Source organism: Heterocephalus glaber, unplaced genomic scaffold (assembly GCF_053883595.1).
Source record: "Heterocephalus glaber isolate CG9 unplaced genomic scaffold, H.glaber_assembly_v1.0 deba00000809, whole genome shotgun sequence".
NCBI classification, from domain to species: Eukaryota; Metazoa; Chordata; class Mammalia; order Rodentia; family Bathyergidae; genus Heterocephalus; species Heterocephalus glaber.
Genome location: NW_028258163.1, coordinates 3,588,271 through 3,610,344, shown reverse-complemented (window position 1 = coordinate 3,610,344; position 22,074 = coordinate 3,588,271). Strand labels below are relative to the sequence as shown.

At 42.5% G+C, this 22,074-nt stretch overlaps 2 protein-coding genes across 13 annotated transcripts in view; one reads left to right on the top strand and one right to left on the bottom strand.

Moving 5' to 3' along the window:
• Positions 1-17,451, bottom strand: part of Exd1 (exonuclease 3'-5' domain containing 1) — a 37,549-nt gene extending 20,098 nt beyond the window's left edge. For 2 of the 12 annotated variants that reach the window (XR_015449756.1, XM_021241932.2), the window contains exons 1-5: positions 17,245-17,449; positions 14,710-14,955; positions 7,589-7,657; positions 3,812-3,869; positions 2,845-2,981 (exon numbers count right to left, since the gene is read on the bottom strand). Coding sequence is in view for 11 of the 12 variants with exons in the window: in XM_021241932.2 (XP_021097591.1) it covers positions 2,845-2,981; positions 3,812-3,869; positions 7,589-7,657; positions 14,710-14,842 (397 nt within the window). In the remaining variant the exon portion in view is untranslated. Of the gene's footprint in view, positions 1-2,844; positions 2,982-3,811; positions 3,870-7,588; positions 7,658-14,709; positions 14,956-17,244 lie in introns of those variants that run through there. The other 10 variants (XM_021241936.2, XM_021241933.2, XM_004861595.4 and 7 more) reach the window with 10 other exon arrangements.
• Positions 17,452-17,474: 23 nt separating this feature from the next.
• Positions 17,475-22,074, top strand: part of Chp1 (calcineurin like EF-hand protein 1) — a 41,364-nt gene continuing 36,764 nt past the window's right edge. Inside the window, exon 1 of the mRNA XM_004861596.4 lies at positions 17,475-18,105. Within this exon, the coding sequence (XP_004861653.1) occupies positions 18,039-18,105 (67 nt within the window). The 5' untranslated portion in view covers positions 17,475-18,038. The remainder of the gene's footprint in view (positions 18,106-22,074) is intronic.

Here is a 22,074-nt window from a genome sequence, read left to right as displayed (position 1 = left end):
CATACTCATAAATTCCAATTCTATTGCAAGTCAAATGTTGAAAGTTCTTTCACCATCACCTGTGTTGGTCCCCTCTCACAGTGAATACTAATTACCATTCTGTTTGTCAGTTGAAAATTAAACAAATGTCCTACCAATGATAACCTTACAATGGAACTATCTGCTCATTTCCTGTGATAACAGTAATAATTAATATCTTGAATACCTCATAGATTTATGTCTTGAATACCTTAAGTCATATGTTTTTTGACCCAATGTTCCTAACAGAAAGTAACAGTTTAAAATAAATGAGCCAGGTGTAGTGGTGCACACCTATGATCCCAGTACTCAGGAGGCTGAAGCAAAAGAATTGCTGTGAATTCAAGGCCAGCCTGGGCTACATAGTGAGTTCAAAGCCAGCCTGGACTACACAGCAAGACCCTGTCTCAAAAAAACAAAAATAAGTAAATAATTTTATTTTGAGATAGGATCTTGCTAAATTGCCCAGGCTGCCCTGAAACACACAATCTTCCTGCCTCAGCCTCATGACTAGCTGGGACTGCAGGTGTGCACCACCCTGCCTGGCAACAAAGAGTTCATCTCCCAAACCCTCCCCTTAGGAGTGCCACAGGACGCTGTCCACATCTCTCTTCCTTCACATCCATGTTCACTCTCTGGGTGACCACATCTATTTTCAAGGCTTTAAATATCATCTATAGGGGGCTGGGGATTTAGCTCAGTGGTTTTGCAGCCTGCTGCACAAGCTCAGGGGCCCGAGTTCGATCCCTGGTACCAACAAAAACCAAAGCACATAAATATCATCTATAGGGCAATTCCTGAATTTCTTTCTCCATATCAGACCTCTCTCCTTTTCTTTGAATTTAAAACTGACCAAAACTAAACCAATCAGCTTCCTAAAACCTTTTCCATACAGTCTTTCCCATTTCAGTTTAACAGCAACTCCATACTTCCAGCTGCTCAGGCCAAACCCCAAAGTGATCCTTGACTCCTTTCTCTCATACCCGTATTTGGCAGCCTATCCCACGGGCTCCACCTTCAATACTTCTTACCTACTCTGCAGCTACCACCAGGGGCCAAGCCACAGTGCCCACCTAGCTCAGGCTATCCCAACAGCCTCTTCACTAGAGTCCGTGCTCTTTCCTCTGCCCTCCTCTCAATACCCCACAGTGACTTCATGAAAAAAGAAGTCAGATCATGTTATTCCTCTGGTCAAAACCCTGTAACAGAAAACTGAAGTTAAACTATATCATTTCCAGACAGGTGTGCAGGTACATGCCTATAATCCCTGCATTCTTGGACGGTGAGTTGGGAGGAACTCAGCCTGGGAAACCTGGCAATTTAGCAAGAAAATAAAAACATTAAAAGGGCTGAGGATATAGTTCAGTGTGAAGGTCCTAGGTTCAAATCCCAGTATTGCAAAAAGAAAAATTTTTAAAAGTATCATAATATAAAATATGAAACACTTAGGGATAAGTTTGACAAAAGATATGAAAGACTTTTACTCTAAGAACTATAAAACACAATAAGAAATAAGGGATCTGGCCAGGTGTGGTAGTGCATGACTATAATCCCAGCACTCAAAAGGCTGAGGCAGGAGGACTTCCTGGAGTTCAAGGCCAGCCTGGGCTACCTAGTGAGTTCAAGGCCAGCCTGCACTCCATAGCAAGACTCTATCTCAAACAAAAACAACAACAACAACAAAAATAAAATAGAAGGAAGGAAAGAAACAAGAGAAAGAAAGCAAGCAAGCAGGCAGGCAAAAGGTATTAAAAGACATGTCACCAAAGATGTTCAGAAGGCAAATACACACATGAAAAGATCTTAATCTTCAGGGAAAGACCAATTAAAACTACAAGGAGATACCACTACGTATCTATTAGAATGGCTAAAGGCTTGTTGTGTTTTTTTAATGAAAAAACAGAAGCACTGCAATGGGTTCTCTTCCCACTTCAGAGTAAAGACTAAAGTTCCTTCAAGGACCTACAAACTCTTCTGTGATCATCCAACCAGTCTCCTCTACTGCTCGTCTCTCTGAGCCAGCTGCACTGCCCTCTCCGCTGTTGTTTCAAGACCCTGGCAGGCCCTGCTTCAGGAGCTTGTTCTTTCTTCAGCCTGAAACATGCTTCTCCCAGGGCAGCCACGCCACTCAAATGTCACCATCTCACAGAGGCCTGCCCCAGACACCGTGAAATTGCAAAACTGTCTTATCTACATCTTATCTTCCTTCTGTTTTTTTTTTTCTCCTCAGTGTTTGGTCTAGGGTATTACTGTATATATTTAACTCATTTATCTTACTTGGTACCTGTCTCCTGTATCATGGCTCAGTGAGGGCAGTATCCCCAATGCCTGGTGTACAACATGCATTCACATATCAAGTAAATGGATCAAGGTATAGTATTTGCCTTTTTTTTTTTAAGACAGTCTCACTATGTACTTCAGGCTGGCCCTGAACTCACTATATAGCCCAGGCTGGCCTCAAACTCACTGTGATCTTCCTGCCTCAGCCTCCCTGGTGCTGGAATTACAGGTGTGTGCCCCATACCTGGAATATTTGTCTTCATTCAGAGCCTAGAAACAATGATTCAGCTGAGCATTCCACACAGAATCTTTTTTTCTTTTCTTTTCTTTTTTTTTTTTTTTTTTTGAGACAGGGTCTTGCTATGTAGTTCAGGCTAGCCTCGAACTCATGATGATCCTCCTGCCTCAGCTTCTCCAGTGCTGGGATTACAGGTGAGCACTACCATGCCTGGCTCATACAGAATCTTGATTCAGGGTTATCCCAACTCCAAAGAGTTCTAAACCATGAGGAAGATAGGCTACAAAATTCAGAGTCCTAGGACTTACCTGATGGGCTGTTCTTGAGGTCATTCAGCAGAGGGGCAATTGGTGCTTTTAGGGCAGGTGAAGTAGGCTCACATACTTTTAGGTTTTCACCTTTCATTTTTTCCATCCTGGTTCCTTCTGTATTTAAACTATCCTTACTAAAAAAACAAAAGCAAACAAACAAACAAAATACTCAGGTGAACTTGTTCTTTGTTACTGCTGCCATATGCAGATTGTGCTACACATTAAGAATAAAGACTGTGGGGGCCGGGGATTTAACTAAGTGGTGCCACCTGCCTCACAAGTGCAAGGTCCTGAGTTCAATCCCTGGTGCCAAAAAAAAAAGAATAGACTATGGGCTGGGCATGGTGGTGCAAGTCTCTAATCCTAGCACTCAAGACGCTGAGGTAGGAGAATTGCTGTGAGTTTGAGGCCAGTCTGAATTACAAAGCAAGAGCCTGTCTCAAAAAACCAAGAAGATGGACCAGGGGTTTAGCTCAGTGGTGCCGCCGCCTGCCCCGCAAGTGTAAGGACCTGAGTTTGATCCCTGGTACCAAAAAAAAATAAAAACCCAAGTAGAAAGACGGAGAGAGAGAGAGAGATATTAAGGACTGTGGTTCTCCATGGCCATTCATCCACTGCTTATGTGGGCTTGAAGATACTATCAAAAGATGGAAGGATGGGAGGCTGAGGCAGGAAGACTGCCATGAGTTCGAGGCCAGCCTGGGCCACTTAGTGAGTTCAAGGCCAGCCTGAGCTATATAGAGAGACCCTGTCTCAAAAGAGCAAAAACAAAAAAACAAGAGAGAGAGAGAGAGAGACAGAGAGAGAGAGGGAGATGGAAGCAGATATTCATATATTCCTTCTTATTTCTATTCTCTTAGGCTATTTTAGGAATCAATAAGCTAGTGGATTAGAGTTAAATCTTTCTACCCTAATGTGCACATTTGGGAAAAATCTCAGAATGAAGAAAATTATCCCATCATACCTAACAGAAGATGTTTTTTCTCTCACAGAACCTTGTTCCACCTCATCTAGTGGTTCCACTGGAAAAAAAAAATTGTTTTCACCAGTTTACAATCAGAAAGAAATTACCTTCCCCATTCTCACACAACCGATTTGACAATGACTGCAAACAGTAACTGGAAATTAAATGTCAGGCCTTCAGCAGACAGCAATGAACAGAGTAGAAAAACTACCTACAATACCACTGATTCCCAATGTTATGTCCTCAGCTTCTTGGTTACTTAGCGGGGTTAGGAACCTCTGTTTCCATTACTGTTTTTTCCCACATGCATCTGTGGTTGTTCACACTAGTTCTTGATTTGGGGGAGGGGGGTTACTGGGGAATGAACCTAGGCTACATCCCACCCGTTTTATTTTGAGACAGTGTCTCACTAAATTCATAAATTGCCCAGGTCGGGATTAGAGGCAGGCACTACTATGCCCCACCAGAGATTTCTTTCTTACTCAACCCAGTGCTAAGGATACCTTCCCTTCACTCTGTCAGCAGTATTACGTTATTTTGCTTTTTCATTTGGGGAAGGGAATTACATTATTCACAGGTGTCTCACTGTCACTCTCATAGGCTGATGCATTTATGGTTCATTGATGTGGACGTAATGAAAGGTAGTATGGAAATCACAAAAGACAACAGAGAAACATTCCAGACATTCAAAAACCACTTTTTTTTTTGGTACCGGGGATCAAACTGGGGGACCTTGTGCTTGGACCTTGTGCTTTCAAGGCAGGCAGCAGAACCACTGAGCTAAATCCCAGGCCCCCAAAACCACTTATTTTTAACCTAATTGTGCAGGAGATAACAGAGAAACACTATATTTCGCTGATTCTAAGAGGCATATTTTTAAATAGTTCTAAAACTGGGTGTGATTTATATAGTAAGAGCACATTGGAGACAGGGATGATGGAGAAAGAGCGGGAGAGAGAGGGAGACAGACAAGAGAGAGCGAGCGAGAGAGAGAGAGAGTGAGCGAGCAAGCGAGAGAGAGAGAGAGAGAGAGAGAGAGAGAGAGAGAGAGAGAGAGAGAGAAAAGCTGTGAGAGCTAGGTGTGGTGGGGCAGGCCTGTAATCCTAGCCCTGTGAGAGGCTGAGGCAGGAAGATCACAAGTTTGAGTCCACCCTGAGCAATTTAGTAATTTAGGGAGACTGTGTCAAAATAAAATATAAAAAGGGGTGAGGATGTAGCTCAGTGGGAAGGCCCTTGGGTCTGGTCCCTAGTACCAAGGGAGTATATAGGGGGGTTATATTTTTAAACCACCATCACTGGCATTATGAAAAGGTGTCCAGGGGACAAAGAGCATTTCTCTGTGGCACATTAATTTGGTGAGATTTTCATTTCAATCTTTCCACCAGTAGAAAAAAAAATTTTTTTGGTACCAGGGATTGAACTCAGGACCTTGCGCCTGTGAGGCAGGTGGCAGAACCACTGAGCTAAATCCCCGGGCCAAAAATTTTTTTGAGTGAAAAAAATTTTTTTTAGTGAGACAGGGTCTCACTATATACTTCAGGTTGGCTTTGAACTCACTAGGTGGCCCAGGCTGGCCTCAAACTCGAATTTGAGTTGATCCTCCTGCCTCAGCCTCCTGAGCACTGGGATTACAGGCATGTATTACCACGTCCTACTGCAGAAACTCTTTTTTTTTTTTTTCTCAGATCTTCCCTTCAGTGGGAACACTAAGCCCTGAGAGGTCCTAGGAGTTCCATTCCTCTGTCCCTCCTCTCTGAACTGATCTTTACTCTTCCCCGAAGGACAGAAGGGGAAAACCTGCACCCCTTTCTCTTATCCTAGCTGACTTATCTGAAGGGCACTGACTAGATGAGCTTCTATAGCTACTCTATCAAACAATTAGACCTATTCCTGCACAAACAAGAACAGACTGCTTCCTGCAATCCCAAAATCCAAAAAGCTTTGAAAATCAAAATCTTGTTGTAACTCTTTTGGGCACAAAACCTGACCTGACAAACTATTTTTTTTTTTTTGGTACTGGGGAACGAACTCAGGACCTTGTACTTGCCAGGAAGACAGCAGAACCACTGAGCTAAATCCCTGGCCCCTGACAAACTATTTATAGTTCTACTTTATTCCACTTTGTATGATTATCCACCTATTCCTCTGGAGAAATATGTTGTATTGTAGGGAGTTACCTGACCCTCTTGAGGTGTTATATAACATGAACAGTATAGACCAGTGGTGGCGAACCGATGGCATGTGCGCTGCAGTGGGCATGCAGAGCCCCTTCTCTGTTGGCATCCAGGCCAAGCTGCCCCAGCAGCCAAGCTTCAGGTAACAGCTCACACGGGGCCATCCATGTGTGATTAACAAATGACCTGAGTGCTGTGTGCATGTATTGCTCTCAAACTAATGAAGTATGAGTCAAGGTTTGACAAATTATCAGCATGCATACAACAGCAAAGATCACATTAATTGTGCAAAAGCACACCAAGGGCCAGGTGACCATGCCTGTAATCCCACAACTCAGGAGACTGAGGCAGGAGGATCACCATGTGTTTAAGGCCAACCTGGGTTACATAGTAAGCTTAAGGCCAGCCTGAATTACAGGGTGAGATCCTGTCTCCAAAAACAAACAAACAACGCATGCCAAAAGCAAAGTTTTACCTTTCTATAAAACGTTTTATCATTGAAAGCTGTTATTGGGTTTTTCTTTTAAGACAAAAGATGCTAATGAATGAGTTATTTTTTTCTAAACCCCTCCGTATGTTGGTTTAATTGCAGTGTTGGCACTTTGCAATAAATAAGGGTTTTGGGTTATAGTTTGGGCACTCTGTCTCTAAAAGGTTCACCATCACTGGTATATACTATGTGTTATGTTTTCTAAAAATCTAGGACAATTCTGGATCCTGAGATATTTGGCTCCAAGTTTTCAGAAAAGGGATCGTGGATAGGTGGTGAACTTGTGGGGTTTAAGTAGCTTACTGAGCAAGACTGTCTTATTTTTCTCGTTGCTGAGACAAAATACCCAACACCCATAAGTTAAAGGAGGAGAGGTTTATTTTGGCTCACAGTTTGTAGAGGTTAGAGTTGGCTGGCTCCAAGTCAGGGTGGCATGGCAGAGGGGTATCACAGAGGAGAAAGAGTCCATGGCAAGCAGGCAGGGGAGAGCATATTAGCCCTCTTCCTGTCCCTAAGGTAAGTGTAGCACTCACACACTTAATCCTAGACAGAACTATGCCAAACCAATCAGTGGATGGATTTATTAATCACACACCCTTCATCCCAGCACCACACACTGTAGATCCAGCACTCTGAAAAGCACTCCATATGACTCCATGAGGCTTTGAGGGGACACCTGGACACAAGCCATAACAGAGACAATCCTTTCATGTCCAGGTTCCTGACTGCCTGTGGCCAGTCTTGGGGATGGGTAGCAGCAAACCTCACACTGTCAAACCAAAATGATACCCATTTTGTTTCTATAGCACCCACCAAAACGCCAAAGAAGGGTCAATGCTCAAATGCCACGTTTAAAGAGTCCATAAATGCAATTATTAAAGGCAATACAATACCCCATTTTATTTTTTTATTTGTTGAGACAGGGTCTCACTGTATAGCTCAGGCTGGCCTTGAATTCACTATCCTCCTGCCTCAGCCTCCCAAGTGCTGGGATTACAGGCATGCACCACCATAACTGGCCCTATTTTATTATAAATATTGGAACAAAGAAGGTCAATGGGGTTTTCAACTGCAAATCCCACTACTAGTACTCAGGGAACACAAAACACTCACCATTCACAATCTCATGCCCAAAAAATATCTTCACTCCTGGGACATTCTGGCCTGTCTCCACATTCTTCACTGCCAGATAAAACAATTCACTTGGTTAATAAAAAAATCACATTATGGGCCGGGGATTTAGCTCAGTGGTTTTGCCACCTGCTGCGCAAGTGCAAGGACCCGAGTTCAATCCCCAGTACCAAAAAAAAAAAAAAAAATCACATTTTCCTAAAATGGTAAGAAAACATCACACTTCTTTAAAATTGTCAAGATGTGAATTTTTATTAAAATCCCCACATTATTTTCCCTGAAGAATAGAGTTAATAATTAACTGCAAAGCTACAGCTTTGGAACAAGTAGTATCAAGAACAGTATACCTTGGAAAGGTTCCAAAGAAACTTTTTAAAAGGGGTTAGCAGTGGTACACTAAATTTGAAATTCTCCTGAGACTATTCTAATGCCTTAGGGATATGGAATATTGATTATATTTCTATTCATTTTATTCCATCTAATGCCAGAAAATAAAAGTGAAGGCACTGGACTGCTCCTAGGTCTGCCCGCTGCTTCACATCATGTTACAGGTTGAAAAGTACCAGGAACTGCCCAACTGTCGTGTTTTTTGGAAAGGAGTTAGGGGAAGTTTAGATGTCATGTCTACAATGTGCTGTTCCTTTTCTAGCTGGAAGGATTCATCAAGTGTTTCCACACTTCTCAGCAATCTAAATAACTGAGTTCCACCCTCACTATTCCACAGAATATACTCTGAGGTCAAAGATTACTGCCTATTCATCAAACCCAAACCAAGTACTGCAGTCTTGTCTTACTAGACTCTTGCATGATCCTTGGCAGCATTACTCTCTCCTTTCTTCTTTGGCTTACAGGACATTCTTCATACTCAGTTCTTTTCTTACTAATTATTTAGAGTTGCCACACTGAGCAGTATAACAAGCCAGGCATCCTGCTACTTGCCTGTATTCATGTCTCCAGTAACATGAGACAAGCAATGGGGATCAGAAACGATGAATTACTAGTTTGAGGTCACACTGCTACCAGGAGTAAAAACAGTTGGGATTCAAACACAGGCCTGTTTTTGTTCTGTGGTGCTGGGGATGGAATCCAGGTGCTTGCACACACTAGGAAGTGCTCTACCATTGAACTACCTACCCAGCCCTTATTATTAAATTTTGCTGGGGATTTAGCTCAGTGATCCTGCTACCTGCCTCGAAAGCACAAGGTCCTGAGTTTGATCCCTGGTACCAAAAAATATATATATTACATTTTGAGACAGAGTATTACTAAATTGCCCAGGCTGCACTTGAATTTGTGACCCTCCTGTACCTTCACACCCAGCTGGCTTCCCGATTTGTTCCTTCCAGTCTCCTTTGCCATCTCTACCATCACTGCTTGCCCCTTACACATTCCTGGTCCCTAAGGTTATGTCTTCATTTTTCCTTCCTTCTCCTTGAATGATCTTATTCACTTCCCAGTTGTCCCTCAAACCATTATTCCTCCAGAATGGATTATTCCTCTGACATTTTCAACTCATAGCTGACTTACTGTAAGATTTTCAAACTGAATCATCTTCACCAACCAAAATACATGCTTGTCTTCCCATTCCTATCAGTTAGTAATAGTACTATATACCTAATCTCCTGAGCTATGAATATAGGAATCATTTTCCATTGTTCTTTGCTTACTAATTGATCACTAGGTCACTTACCTCATCTCCTAAATTTCATTTCTAGAAGCTATCTCTATTATTTGCCATGAACTAGTTCAGACCCTCATCATATGCCCTTCATTGTTTCCCAATTGAATAGTTCCTACATCTTCTCTTTGTCTTGTTACCCCCTACTGCCGCTCTTCCCTCATGCTGCTGTCATAGTGATGTTACATACTACTCTGTCCAAATAGTACATAAAATTAGTAAAAACAGTAGAGAAATACATTCAATCTCTTTAGGAATATTTTTATAACATGCAAAAATAAAATATTACTTTTGTCTATAAAAGAAGCAAAAAATGAAGGAAAGATACACATTACTTTTTAAAAACTAAATGCTTGGGGAAGGGATTTAGCTCAGTGGTTCCACTCCCTGCCTTGCAAGCACAAGGTCTTGAGTTCAATCTCCAGTACCAAAAATAAATAAAAACTCAATGCTAAGCTAGGAAGGATGGTGCAAGGATGTAACCTGAGCATTCTGTGAGGCTGGGGCAGGATTGCAAATCTGACACCAGCCTGAGAAATTTAGTAATTTAGGGAGACCTTGTCTCAAATTTTTAAAAAGGGGTGGGGATATAGCTCACAGCAAAGGCTCTAGGTTCAATCCTCAGAACAGGGGAAAAAAATCCAATGCTAGATTACTTATTGTAACTTACTCATATATTACTACTGTATTTCCCTGAAAATAAGACTAGGTCTTATATTTTTTGCTCCAAAGGACTCAATAGGGCTTATTTTCAGAGGATGTCTTATTTTTTCATGTACAATAATTTATTCATGTACAACAATCTACACTTACTCATGTACAAAAACCTACATTTATTCAAATACGGTCATGTCATCTTCTTCTGGAGCATTGTCATAACTCTCCAAACCCTGAATTGGGCCTGAATTTCTTGCGACTCCATTTCCTATAGAGCCATTGGCCCCACTCTCTCATGTCCAGCAATAGAGCCCTTCTTAAATGAGCACTTCCTGTCCATGTAGCCTGCTCCTAGTGCAGTGACAACACAGCTGTGTTTTGTTTTTTTTGCACCAGGGATGGAACTTGGGACCTTGCACTTGCAAGGCAGGCTGTGGAACCACTGAGCTAAATCCCTGCCCCAAGTGATTTTATCCCATGAATTCTGCACCCAGATCACAACCTCCTGCAGGCTGGGCTTCACAGAATTTCCATGAGATCAAATGTTAATTGAAGACTTAGTAGACAGGAGTGGTGACTAAAATGACGACAGTTCAGAATGATGGACCACATAAAAGTGACGAAAATTTGTAGAAACTGAAGTTCTTTATTTCACATGAGTACATTAAGTACGTTCATTACCATACATGATGTACTGAATTGTGAAGATTCATATTGGACACAACTATGTCCATTCATTATCAAGTGTGCACGTTGTGTTGTCTGTATTCCCAGTTGGTCACTTGGCAATGTCTCCAGTTCATCTGTTTACACAGGCATTTACCTCTTGTCTAAGGGTACCCACTTGGGAATTTATAAATACTTAATTATAATTTATATTACCATTTAAGGATTAATGACAATAATATTTATTTTTGATTATATATTATTTTTTAAAATTCAATGGTCCATTGTGTGTTGCAATAGACATACTAAACATAGCCATCTGGATGATGATCTTAACTGGGGCTTATTTTGGGGATAGGGCTTATGAGCATCCTGAAAAATGGTGCTTATTTTCCAGTAGGTCAGCAAACTAAAAAGACATTAATCCTTTTGACAGTTATTTAAAAATAGGCACCAAAAACATTTAAAGCTGGGTATGGTGGTGCATATGTATTATCCCAGCACTCTGGGAGGCTGAGGTAGGAGAATTACAAATTCAAGGCCAGCCTGGAGACTTGTGGAGGCCCCTTCTCGTGTGTGTGCATGCATGTGTGTGCGTGCGTGTGAGTTGAATCCAAGACCTTCACACTGAACCATATCTCCAGTCCTTTTTAACCTTTTTTTTTTTGGTACAAGGGATTGAACTCAGGACCTTGTGCTTTTTGAGGCAGGCGCTGGAACCACTGAGCTAAATCCCCAGCTCCCTTTTTAACTTTTTAAAAATTTTGAGACAGAGTCTCACTAAGTCACAAGTTTGGGATCAAACTTGCAATCCCCTTGCCTCAGGCCCCTAGAGTGCTGGTATTAAAGGAGTATGCCACCATGCCTGGCTCAAGAATTTTTAAAAAATCAAGGCATAATGCCACATGCCTGTAACCCCAGCATCTGAGAGGCTGAAGCAGGAGGATTACTTTGAGTTTGAGCCCAGCCTGAACTACATAGCAAGACCCTGTCTCAAATAATTTTTTAAAAGTTTTTGGCTTTAAAATATTCAATCATTATATTGAAGATTTAAGAAGAAGAGAATTTACTTTTTTGGGGGGGAGCGAGGATTGAACCCAGTGAGCAGAGAGCTAGATTCCCAGCCCTTTATATATCTGGGATGGGCTCTTGGTAATTTGCCCAGAGTAGTCTTAAACTTACTATTCCCCTGGCCCAGCTTCCTAAGTACAGTACTGAGATTACAGGGATGTGTTAGATACCTGCTGAGAATATGCTTCTCACCAAGTTAATATAATTAGCCAAAAAAAAAAAAAAAAGGCCTGGTGTGGTGGCACATGCCTGTAGTTCCAGCATTTGGGAGGCTGAGGCAGGAGAACAGCCAGCCTAGACTACATAGTGAGTTCAAGGCTAGCCTGAACTACATAATGAGACCTTGTCTCAAAAAACAACAAAAAAAAACAAAACAAAAAAAGCCAGACACAGTGGTGCCCACCTGTAGTTCCAGCAGCTGAGGTGGGAGAATCACTTGGACCAAGATTTTAAGGCCAGCTTGAGCAACGGCTCAGGACCACTGCTCAAAAATATTTAAAAGGGGGCCAGGGATTTAGCTCAGTGGTTCTGGTGTCTGCCTGGCAAGTGGAGGGACCCTCAATCCCGGTATCAAAAAAAAAAATTTAAAAAGACAGTATATATTATATACTTAATTGTCAACTATATAAAATCAATGTAATTAAAGGTTAGACACAAAAACACTAAACTATCTCACCTAGGTTAAATGCTGTGGGGAACAAGCTGCTTGTCTACTCGATGCCATTTAGGTGGGCAGCCAGTCCAGGCTCCCCTGCAGATGGTGGTGCCCTGTTGGGACTTCCCAGACATTGCTTTAAGGGGACTGACTAGTTAGGAGGAGCACCCTTTTCCCTGTCTCTTTGTCTTCCAGTCTGTAACGCCATCAGTTCTCACAGGGCCTAGAGCTTTGAAGTTGCCTGCTAAGGAGAGGGGCAGAAAGATGAAGAGTTTGGGATCCCTGCTGACTTTGGTAGAGTCACAGTAGCCCAGGGATACCTACCTTTTTTTGCATGAGAAATAAACTCATTTGTTTAAGCCACTGGAGCAACTCTCGGCTATTCTAACAGCTGAGAGGACTGGACCGGGCATAGCATTAAGCTTTGTAGGCGACTAACCTGGAAATTCACATGCCTCCCCAAAAAGTCTTTCCGATCATTCCCTGCTGTCAGTGTAGTAACCAAACACTAAATAGGTGAGGTACTTCTGCTGTCCCCTGTCTACATCTCAGACTCATCTCTCTTCACATCCTCATGTGGAAACCTACTTAGGGTTTCTGAAGTTTTGGGGTCTCCCCATATTTGGACATTCTATCACTTCTACTTAAAACAATGATCCTTGTAAAATGTGGCTCCAAAGCCCAGCATCATAGGAAAACTTACTACAAGTGCAAACTCTTAGGCCCACCCAGACTTGAAAATCAGAATTCTGGGAGCAGGGCCCAGCACTGTTTAACAGGTACTCCAGGTGATTCTGATGTATGTATGGCGTTTAAGAACCACGTGCTTGAATCAACCTGCCCCTCTTCCACTGTTAATTCCTACTCACCTGCATGCAGTTCTCCATCAATTCCTCCTTTTGGACCCTTCCCCAATATCCTCACCCAAGCACCCCTAGACATAAACGTGCAGAGACTTTGTTTCCAAAGTACCTGGCCTTCCCTCTGTCAGAGATGACCACGTTGTTACACTTGTCTACTTATTTGTCTCCTTATAGACTAAGTTTTTGAGGACTGAGACCATATTATTCCTACCTGCATTCTTGGTACCAAGCATAGTACCTGGGTTTAAGAGAACCAATAAAAAATTATTTAATGAATTAATGTTGCAAAAGGCTGTTGTAGTCCCATCCTAGTCTATGAAAGCCTATTTTAACTCAAAATATGGTCTAAGGACAAAACTAATCTTTCAAATACCACTTATAATTTGTTTCAATTGTAAACTTGAAATTTATCATGCAAGGAAAACAACTACCCTAGCAAGTCAATTTCTAGGTGAGTAGAAACTTTGTATCCGTATATTGAAGCTTCCAGGACAGTGAATATCTGCATGTGCTGGGAGGCTGGTACACCAGAGAGGGTGTGGAAGGTCTGCATCCCTCCCCACACTTCCCTATGCATCCATCTCTTCTATTTCCCTGTTCCTCAATTGTTTCCTTTTTTTAAAGTTTCTTTTGAGACTAGGTCTCCCTGTACACTTCAGCCTGGTATTGAACTCACTATGTAGCCCAAGCTGGCCTCAAACTCTCAGCAATCCTCCTGCATCAGCCTCCTAAGTACTGGGATTACAAGCAGGTGCCATCACACATAGACAACTGTGTCCTTTCTGAGAAACCAGAAGTGAAGTGGAGAGATGCAGACTACCCTATGACCCATGAAGATGACAGATGTCACTGAGGTGGCAGAGCAAGAACACAAGGTCCTAGTCCCTGTTCTTCCAGACACTGAACTGCTTAACAGTTTACCTCTAGATTTCTTTTAGCATGAGAAAAATTAACTCATTACTATCTTTGTGATTTGCCTGTTGAAGCAAAGAATAATTTTAACAGTACTTTAATTTCAAGATGCATAGGGAGAGAAATTAAGAGAAGTGCCCAACTGAAAAATATCCACTATCATGTCAATAAAAGTAAAGAAATGAGGGCCGGGGATTTAGCTCAGTGGTTCCACTGCCTGCCTCACAAGTGCAAGGTCCCAAATTCAATCCCCGGTATAGGGGAAAAAAAAAAAAAGTAAATAAATGGGCTGGAGGCAGGAGGATTGCCACGAGTTCACAGCCATCCTAGACTACATAGTGAGGTTAAAGCCAGCCTGAACTTCATAGTGAGATCTTGTCTCAAAAAAACTCAAAAGAAAGAAAAAAGAAATGAGAACCAACCAGTATATGCAGACACATTGCTCTGTTACAGAAAACAGTATTCTAATCTTCCTGTTATCTTTTCCCTAAAATAGAAATAAAACAGCGCACTCTCAGTTGCTAATGAGCCCAAAGTCATCACTCACACTTAGCCATTAATCTTTTAAAAGAGAAAGAAGAGTAGGAAAATTGAACAAGACCTTTCTTCAGGACAACAATCTTATCGGGGTCCACATGATGGAGCACACCTTCAAAGACACCAGAGACCAGAGTGAGTTTTACTCTTCTCCACAAAATCTGGTTGAGGAAATGGTAGTCATTGCTGGGATCCATGCTCTGATTCCAAAAGCAGTTTTCAAATAGTCTTCTGTAAATATTCAAACACTCCAAAATTAATAAAAAGATCTAAGATTTGAGGAGTATGGTTACTGTCTCCTTCCCCGTATCTGTAAGAATAATAAAAACACAAATAATTCAGTTTATTTCATCTTTTCAGAATGCTAATGAGAAAAGATCCATTGCAAGCACCAACTCTTAATTCATACAGTTGAGTCTGAACACAGTAAGACTTTGGGCAAAATAGTTTGTCCATAAAACAGGCTTAGTGTTCCCTTTCCTTATGTAGCCAAATGTAACAAGCAGAACATTTAGAGGCTCTTCAATGGCACATATATGCCTTTTTTTTTTTTGGAGACAGGATCTCGCTATGCAGTTCAGGCTGGCCTTGAACTCACTATGTAGTCTATGTAGCCCAGGGTGGCCTTGGACTCTGTGCTCTTCCTGCCTCAAGCCTCCCAAGTTCTGAGATTACAGGTGTGTGCCACCACACCCACCCCATGTATGTCATTTTTAATGGCAAAAGAACAAGAACCAATAAAGAAAACTGATGTCAACAAAAATGTGTGCCAACACATGCTGCAATAAATTGTTTACTCAGAAATGTCTGGGATGTGACCTCTTCTGGATCGAGCCACTTTTGGTTAATAACATTTCCAGTTTGACGTTTTTATTAACAAAAGCAGAAGTGACTTAGAACTGTTAAATTTATGCATTACCAACCCACCTACCATGTCACTTTAAGGACTATTCCATATTAACCTGAGGGCCGGTGGTTTCGCCGCCTGCTGTGCAGGCTCAAGGACCGGAGTTCGATCCCCAGTACCAAAAAAAACCCCCAAAAAACAAACCCCAAACCATTATTAACCTGACCACAGCTTTGGGACCAGTCCTGTGTAGCCTGATAGATCAACTATCATCCACCATACACTAAGACCTTCTTGGGAGGTGAAAATGAAACCTGCTCATGATTAGGAAAAAAAAAAAAATTATAAGAGGATGGGCACAGTGCTGCACATCTGTAATCCCCAGCTACTCCAGAGACTGAAGGAGGAGGATCACAGATTTGAGGCCAACCTGGGTAACTTGGCAAGAACCTGCCCTTGAAAAAATAAAAAGGGTGTTGGAAATGTAGCTCAGTGGTAAAATATCTGTCTAGCATTTGTGAGGTCCTGGGTTCAATGGCACAAAAAATTAACCAAAAATTAATCAGTTAATTAATAAGGACTGAGGATGAGCACCCCTGCCTGGGGAGGATTATAATCACAGTGCAGAGATTTAGAAAGAAAAAACTCTACCTCACAGAAATAATTATCATTTAGAGCAGACATTCTTTTACGTTCTTTAGTGTTACTATAGTTTAAAAGATTAATCCTTTCTTAAGTATTTTTAGAGAACAATTCTGTTATTTGGATATCCTTGTATTTAGAGCCCTAAATAAATGTTTGTGCTTTAAATTTAAAAGCTGCTTGTCTTTGCCACACTAGGAAAATCCAACCAGTGAATTTTTTAATTTAAGTAAAATACAGTGATGAAATAACTAGAGACTAATTCTACTAGGAAGATGAGATGTTACATAGTAGCGGTTTTTCTTTCTTTGGTACCAGAGATTGAACTCAGGACCTGGCACTTGCGAGGCTATTATGACCTTACATATATTTTAAGGTCAAGTGCTTTTACAAATATTATTCGATACTTGCAAGAACTGTAACCTAAATACACAAAGACAGAGGCTTAGAGATTTAAGACACCTGCACAAAGTCACCAGACTAGAAGATAATGGAACCTAAACTATAAAACCAGGCCTCTCGTGCAGGATGTTTGTGGTCTAAAGTAAGACCAAGAGTTGTACATCCAGAAGGTACAGGAGAACGAACTAGAAAGCCTGAGAAAACCACTTTGTTCAAGTTAATCCAACAGATAAAGGGGGGGCTTTTTTTTTTTTTTTTTTTTTTTACAAAAAGGACATAAAATAGGAAAAGCCCCTAATAAATATCTTAAAAGAAACAAAATAGCAGGTGCAAGAATTTATATTTGAAAAAGAGGCCCAAGAAAGTTTGTGAAATACCCAGAAAATACTGGCTCACCTGACAGGGTACATACTAATTAAGGGGGGGCTTTCAACTTTTTTTTTTTTGAGAGTCTCGCTATGCTGTTCAGGCTGGCCCTGAACTCTGAGCGATCCTCCTGCCTCAGCCTCCTGAGTGCCAAGATTACAGGCATGCACCATTACGCCCGACGGCTTTCAACTTTTCATGAAGAATATGTCATAATATGTAATGAAATACAGTATCTGTCATTATTAAGAAAAATGAACCAAATGGGCGGTCTCTTAACGCTGGTAATTCACTCTCCTCCACCTGTAGGGTAACCCCCCAGGAAGTTTGGGACATCCAGACCTTAATTTCAGTCAAATGGTGAGTTCTTTGAACTGGAGTCAAGAACTAAAAGAGGAGCTGCGATTAGGAGGCAGTCTCGTGGCGCTCCCAGGCCTTCGGCGGCGGTTAAGAAAGCCCCAGAGCGAGCGCAGAGCAACAAGGCGGGGCAGAGCGGCTGGGCGCCGCGTGCAGGGAGCCAATCGGCGAGGGCCGAGGTCGGCTCCCCTGCGTCCCCTGCAGTCGGGCAGAGAGAGGGCCGCCGGGAAAGTGGAGCGTGGCTCCCAGTGCACGGCTCCGGGGGCACGCCGTCAGGGTTCCACGCGAAGTCTTCTCTGTTTTTCTTTCTCTCGCAGTCTCTGGCCCCAGTAGAGTGGGATTCCGGTGTTAGGGTCTTGTGAGAAACCGGTTGGCTACGCCGTCTGCCGGCCTGCTAGTCAGAGTGTGGCAAAACGGTACCTAGCTGGAGTTGCCCTTTTAATTGCTGTCGCCAGAGCCACAGTGGTGTTGCTGTTTTAAGGCCGGCGCGAGCCGCTGTTCCGGGGGCGGGGCCTTGTCTCCGCCTGCGCCCGGCAGGTTCTTTCGGGGGCTGGAGCGCTGAGTGGAGACGTCGGCTCCGGCGCAGGCTGCGGCCTCGCTCCTGATTGGCTGGTGCCCCGGCCGCCCGCCCCCGCGCACCGCCCTGGCCTTCCTCCCAGGTTCGCAGCACAACGCTGCCCTCTCCCTTCTTGACCCCTAGCCCTTTCTTCCCTTCTTCTCTCTCTACTGCCGCCGTCGCTTCAGGCGCCGCCGCTCCCGGAGGAGCTCCCGGCACGGTAATGGGGTCTCGGGCCTCCACGTTACTGCGGGACGAAGAGCTCGAGGAGATCAAGAAAGAGACCGGCTGTGAGTTGGGGTTGGCGGGTGGGAACGCGGCCCAGTGCTTCCGGCCGGCCTCAGGACTGAGCGCGGCTGCTGCAGAGGTCAGGACTTGGGGTGCCTCAATGTTGAGAAGTCTTGGGCAGCCTACAGCGCCGGGGACCGAGAGCTGGAGGAGCTGTCGGTCCAGCTGTAGCTTTCAGGAGCAGGGCTGCGGCTCATGTAGGCTGTCCTTCCCCTCCAAGTTGGAGTCCCGATCCACTTCCCTGCCCACGAAAGTCCCCACACTCCTTTCCTTCATCTTCCGTCCAACTAACTTTCCCAATAAAGAGCCATCCTGATCCGTAGGTAAAGCCCGAGTAGCAAATTCAGGAACTCTGAATGAGTCCTGTAGAATATTTCTGTGACGTTTCTCGGCAACGACCTAAAAGCACAAATTCTTGCCACAAACTGGAAAAATAAACTCAGAAAGCAAGATCGTAAGGTAAACAATCAGGGGTCTGAGAAAAAACCTAGGTACCGCGACCACCAGCACGATTTCATGTATTGATTTCTGCTGTCACACTGTACTTTATGCAGTCGCTATTGAAATTGGATATACTCCAAAAATATTAAGGTGAATTTGTACTAGGAACTGATTTTTTGTACTCCAGTCTCTTCCTGCTTAACCTGAACAAGGAGCAACGGGGCGTTGGAATTGAGAAGCTCTGTGAAACACCATCATACTTTGAATAATCCTTGATAATTCAATATATGGGGAGTCATATTAATACATACAATATTTCCTCACTGACCTTTTATGACTCGTTGAGTTAGGAGTTCTGCATCCTATGTCTTTTATGATACTTGTTTTTGATAATGACATAAAGCGTAACTCAGTGGCCAATTGGCAGTACTGAGGAGTCCTGGGGGAACTACAGAACTTCAGGCAGTACTGGCCTGGAATAAATCAAAAGCTGTCAGGGCTGGGGATATAGCTCAGTGGTGCTGCCCCTGCTTGGCAAGCGCCAGGTCCTGAGTTCGATCCCTGGTACTGAAGGTGAGGGGACACACATAAAAGCTGTCCGGTGCTTTCTGACAAATTCCACGTTCAATAGAGAGATGCTATTTTTTTTTTCTTGGTACCGGGGATTGAACTCAGAACCTTGTGATTTCGAGGCAGGCAGCGAGACCACTGAGCTAAATCCCCAGCCCTGAGAGATGCTATTTTTAAATTTTTTATTTTTATTAGTACATGTTTGCAGTATGTACGATTACATTCATCATGGGGAGTTGGAACCTATACATGTCTTAATTCTTTACCACATGCTCCCCTCCCCCCATCTATTTCTTGGGAGAGATGATATCTAGTCCCACCTCTTATCAGATAGGTTTGCTTCCTTCAACATCCCCTAATAGGTGGCCATAAACTGCTCCATAAAGACCTTTATCTATGACGACCTCACCACCTAACAAGCAATCTATTTCACAATTTTGAATGAATGTTGGAAAGTGGTTAGCAAATTATAATTTGCAGTATTTGGCCACTTAACCTTATGGTCATTTTATGACTTACTCTGACTCCAGGACTAGAAATAGAATCAATTTGGATTCAGCAAGCATTTTATTACATTTTGTCACATGACCTCTGGTCACACTTGTAAATGTAATGACTACTTTAGGTCTAAGGTGACACCTGAGTTAAAGCATTTGTGCCTAAAATAGAGACATAATGAGGAAGTGTAAACCATAATTGAGGATGGGAAAAGCTCTTTTTGCCTCAGATTGAATGGGGCAATAATCCCATTATGGTTTATTTACATTTGACCAAAGGAAAAGGGCCTGGATTCCTATATAGAACTCTAGGTTATTTTACCATGAGACCGGTGGCAGTAACTCAGGCATGAGGGTGGTTCTCAAGCAAAAATCAGTGCAAATGCATGTATGAAGCCTGAAAGCCTCGAGAAATTTTCCCAGTGTCTGTGTTCAGTATTTATTTTACTGATTACTCAGAGCAGATGGTGACAAAAAACACCCACACCCGGCTGGGGAGAAGAAGCCTGAGAGAGTTCTGATTAGCAATATGACATAAGGAAACTGAAATTATGTGGCACCCACCTTCACCAGGAAGTTTGGTTGGACGGAAGATGAAGGAAGAAGAGTCTGCACTGGCTTCATGGAGGAGAAGAATTGGGCCTTGGTGCATGTTAGAATAGATTAGATTTGGATAAATTAACCTAGGGCTTTGGGGCGGCTTCCAGGAACAGTCTCCCCCAGACTGCTACAAAGTCAGTCCTCCACTCTCCCAGTTAAGCCATCAGTTTATCTACTTAGTGTCTATCAGAGTTGTTTCTTAAAGCAGTAATTTTAGCTTGATGCACAATATTTAGAAAAATTGAAAACAACACACACCTTTAAGGTTGTGTAGACAGGTGAAATTTGTCTTATTTTCATCTGTCTTTTTTTTTGTGGTACTGGGGATCAAATTCCAGACCCTTCCGCTTGCGAGGCAGGCAACCACTGAGCTAAATCCCCGGGTCTCATCTGTCTCTTGTTTGAGAAAGATTTAGGGAACTAGAAGATGGAAACACAGTGACAAATATAAGACATTTTACTGCTCCCTTTACCAATTAGAAAATGTATCATATTGAGGAGAACCAACTTCATGCATTGCAGGTTTTTTTTGGTACCGGGGATCGAACTCGGGTCCTTGTGCTTGCGCAGCAGGTGGCGAAACCACTGAGCTAAATCCCCAGCTGCATTGTAATTGATGATTATATTGAAATATTTTGTCATAAATTTGGCTTGATTAGAATTCATGTGTGACTAATTTAGCTTGAAATTTAGCCACTGAATATTTGGAAAAGTAATTGTAGATAAGAATTACCAGGCCAGGGATTTAGCTCAGTGGTTCCACCCCCTACTTCACAAGCACAAGGTCCTGAGTTTGATCCCCAGTACCACCAAAAAAAAAAAAAATTACCTGTGAGCCTCATTTTCATCATTTGAAAAATGGGGATAGTATTAGTACCTACTTTATAGGATTCTTATGTCCATAAGTGGAATAAATTATGCAAACATTTAGAATAGTGTTGGATACAAGTGCCATGTAAATGTTAGTATTTATTTATTTTTGGCATTTCTGTGGTTTGAACCCAGTGCTTTGGCACTGTGCTATGTCCTCAGCCTTTTTCTTTTTTGACTGGGTTTTGAACCCCAGGACCTTTGCACTGAGCTACACTCCAGCCCCTTCTCCCTGTAAAAGATGTTTTCAAGGCTGGGTGTGGTGATGCACACCTCTAATCCCAGCACTCAAGGAGACTGAGGGAGAAGAAGCACCAGGAGTTCAAGGCCAGCCTGAACTACATAATGAGACCCTGTCTCAAAAACAAACAACAAAAAATTTTTTATTTTTAATATAGGGCTAAGTCCCTAAATTTCCCAGGCTGAGCTTCAACTTTCGATCTCCTGCCTTAGCCTCCCAGAGTGCTGGGATTACTGGCATGCACCACCACACCAAAGAGGATGTTATTATTTTGAATCAAAGAGCAGTCATCGTTTTTGGAAAATACAGTTATGTGTGCTAGCTATAAAAACTGGCCAGGGTTAGCTCAGTGGCACCGCACCTGCTTCTCAAGTGGTCCTGAGTTTGATCCCTGGTATTCAAAAAAAGAAAACCCTCTGTCTAGGCCAGTTAGGAGACTGAGATAAGAGGATCATTTGAGCCTAGCAGTTCAAGGCCAGGTTGCGCAGCAAGACCATGTGTCAAAAAACAAACAGTAACTGTGTTTAGAGCTATATATTTTGAGGAGGTAGCAGCATTTTTTGTTTTTCCTATTTTCAATAAGCATTAGGAATCAAGTATAGATAGTTTTGTCAGTTTTATGAAAGTAAATAGAAAGCTTGATGTTTCTAACAGTTTAAGAAATTGTATTGGTATAACACATTTGCTAGATTGTCTTTTGATACCTTTCAGGGTTTGTTTTTTTTGTTTGTTTTGTTTTTTACTGGGGTTTG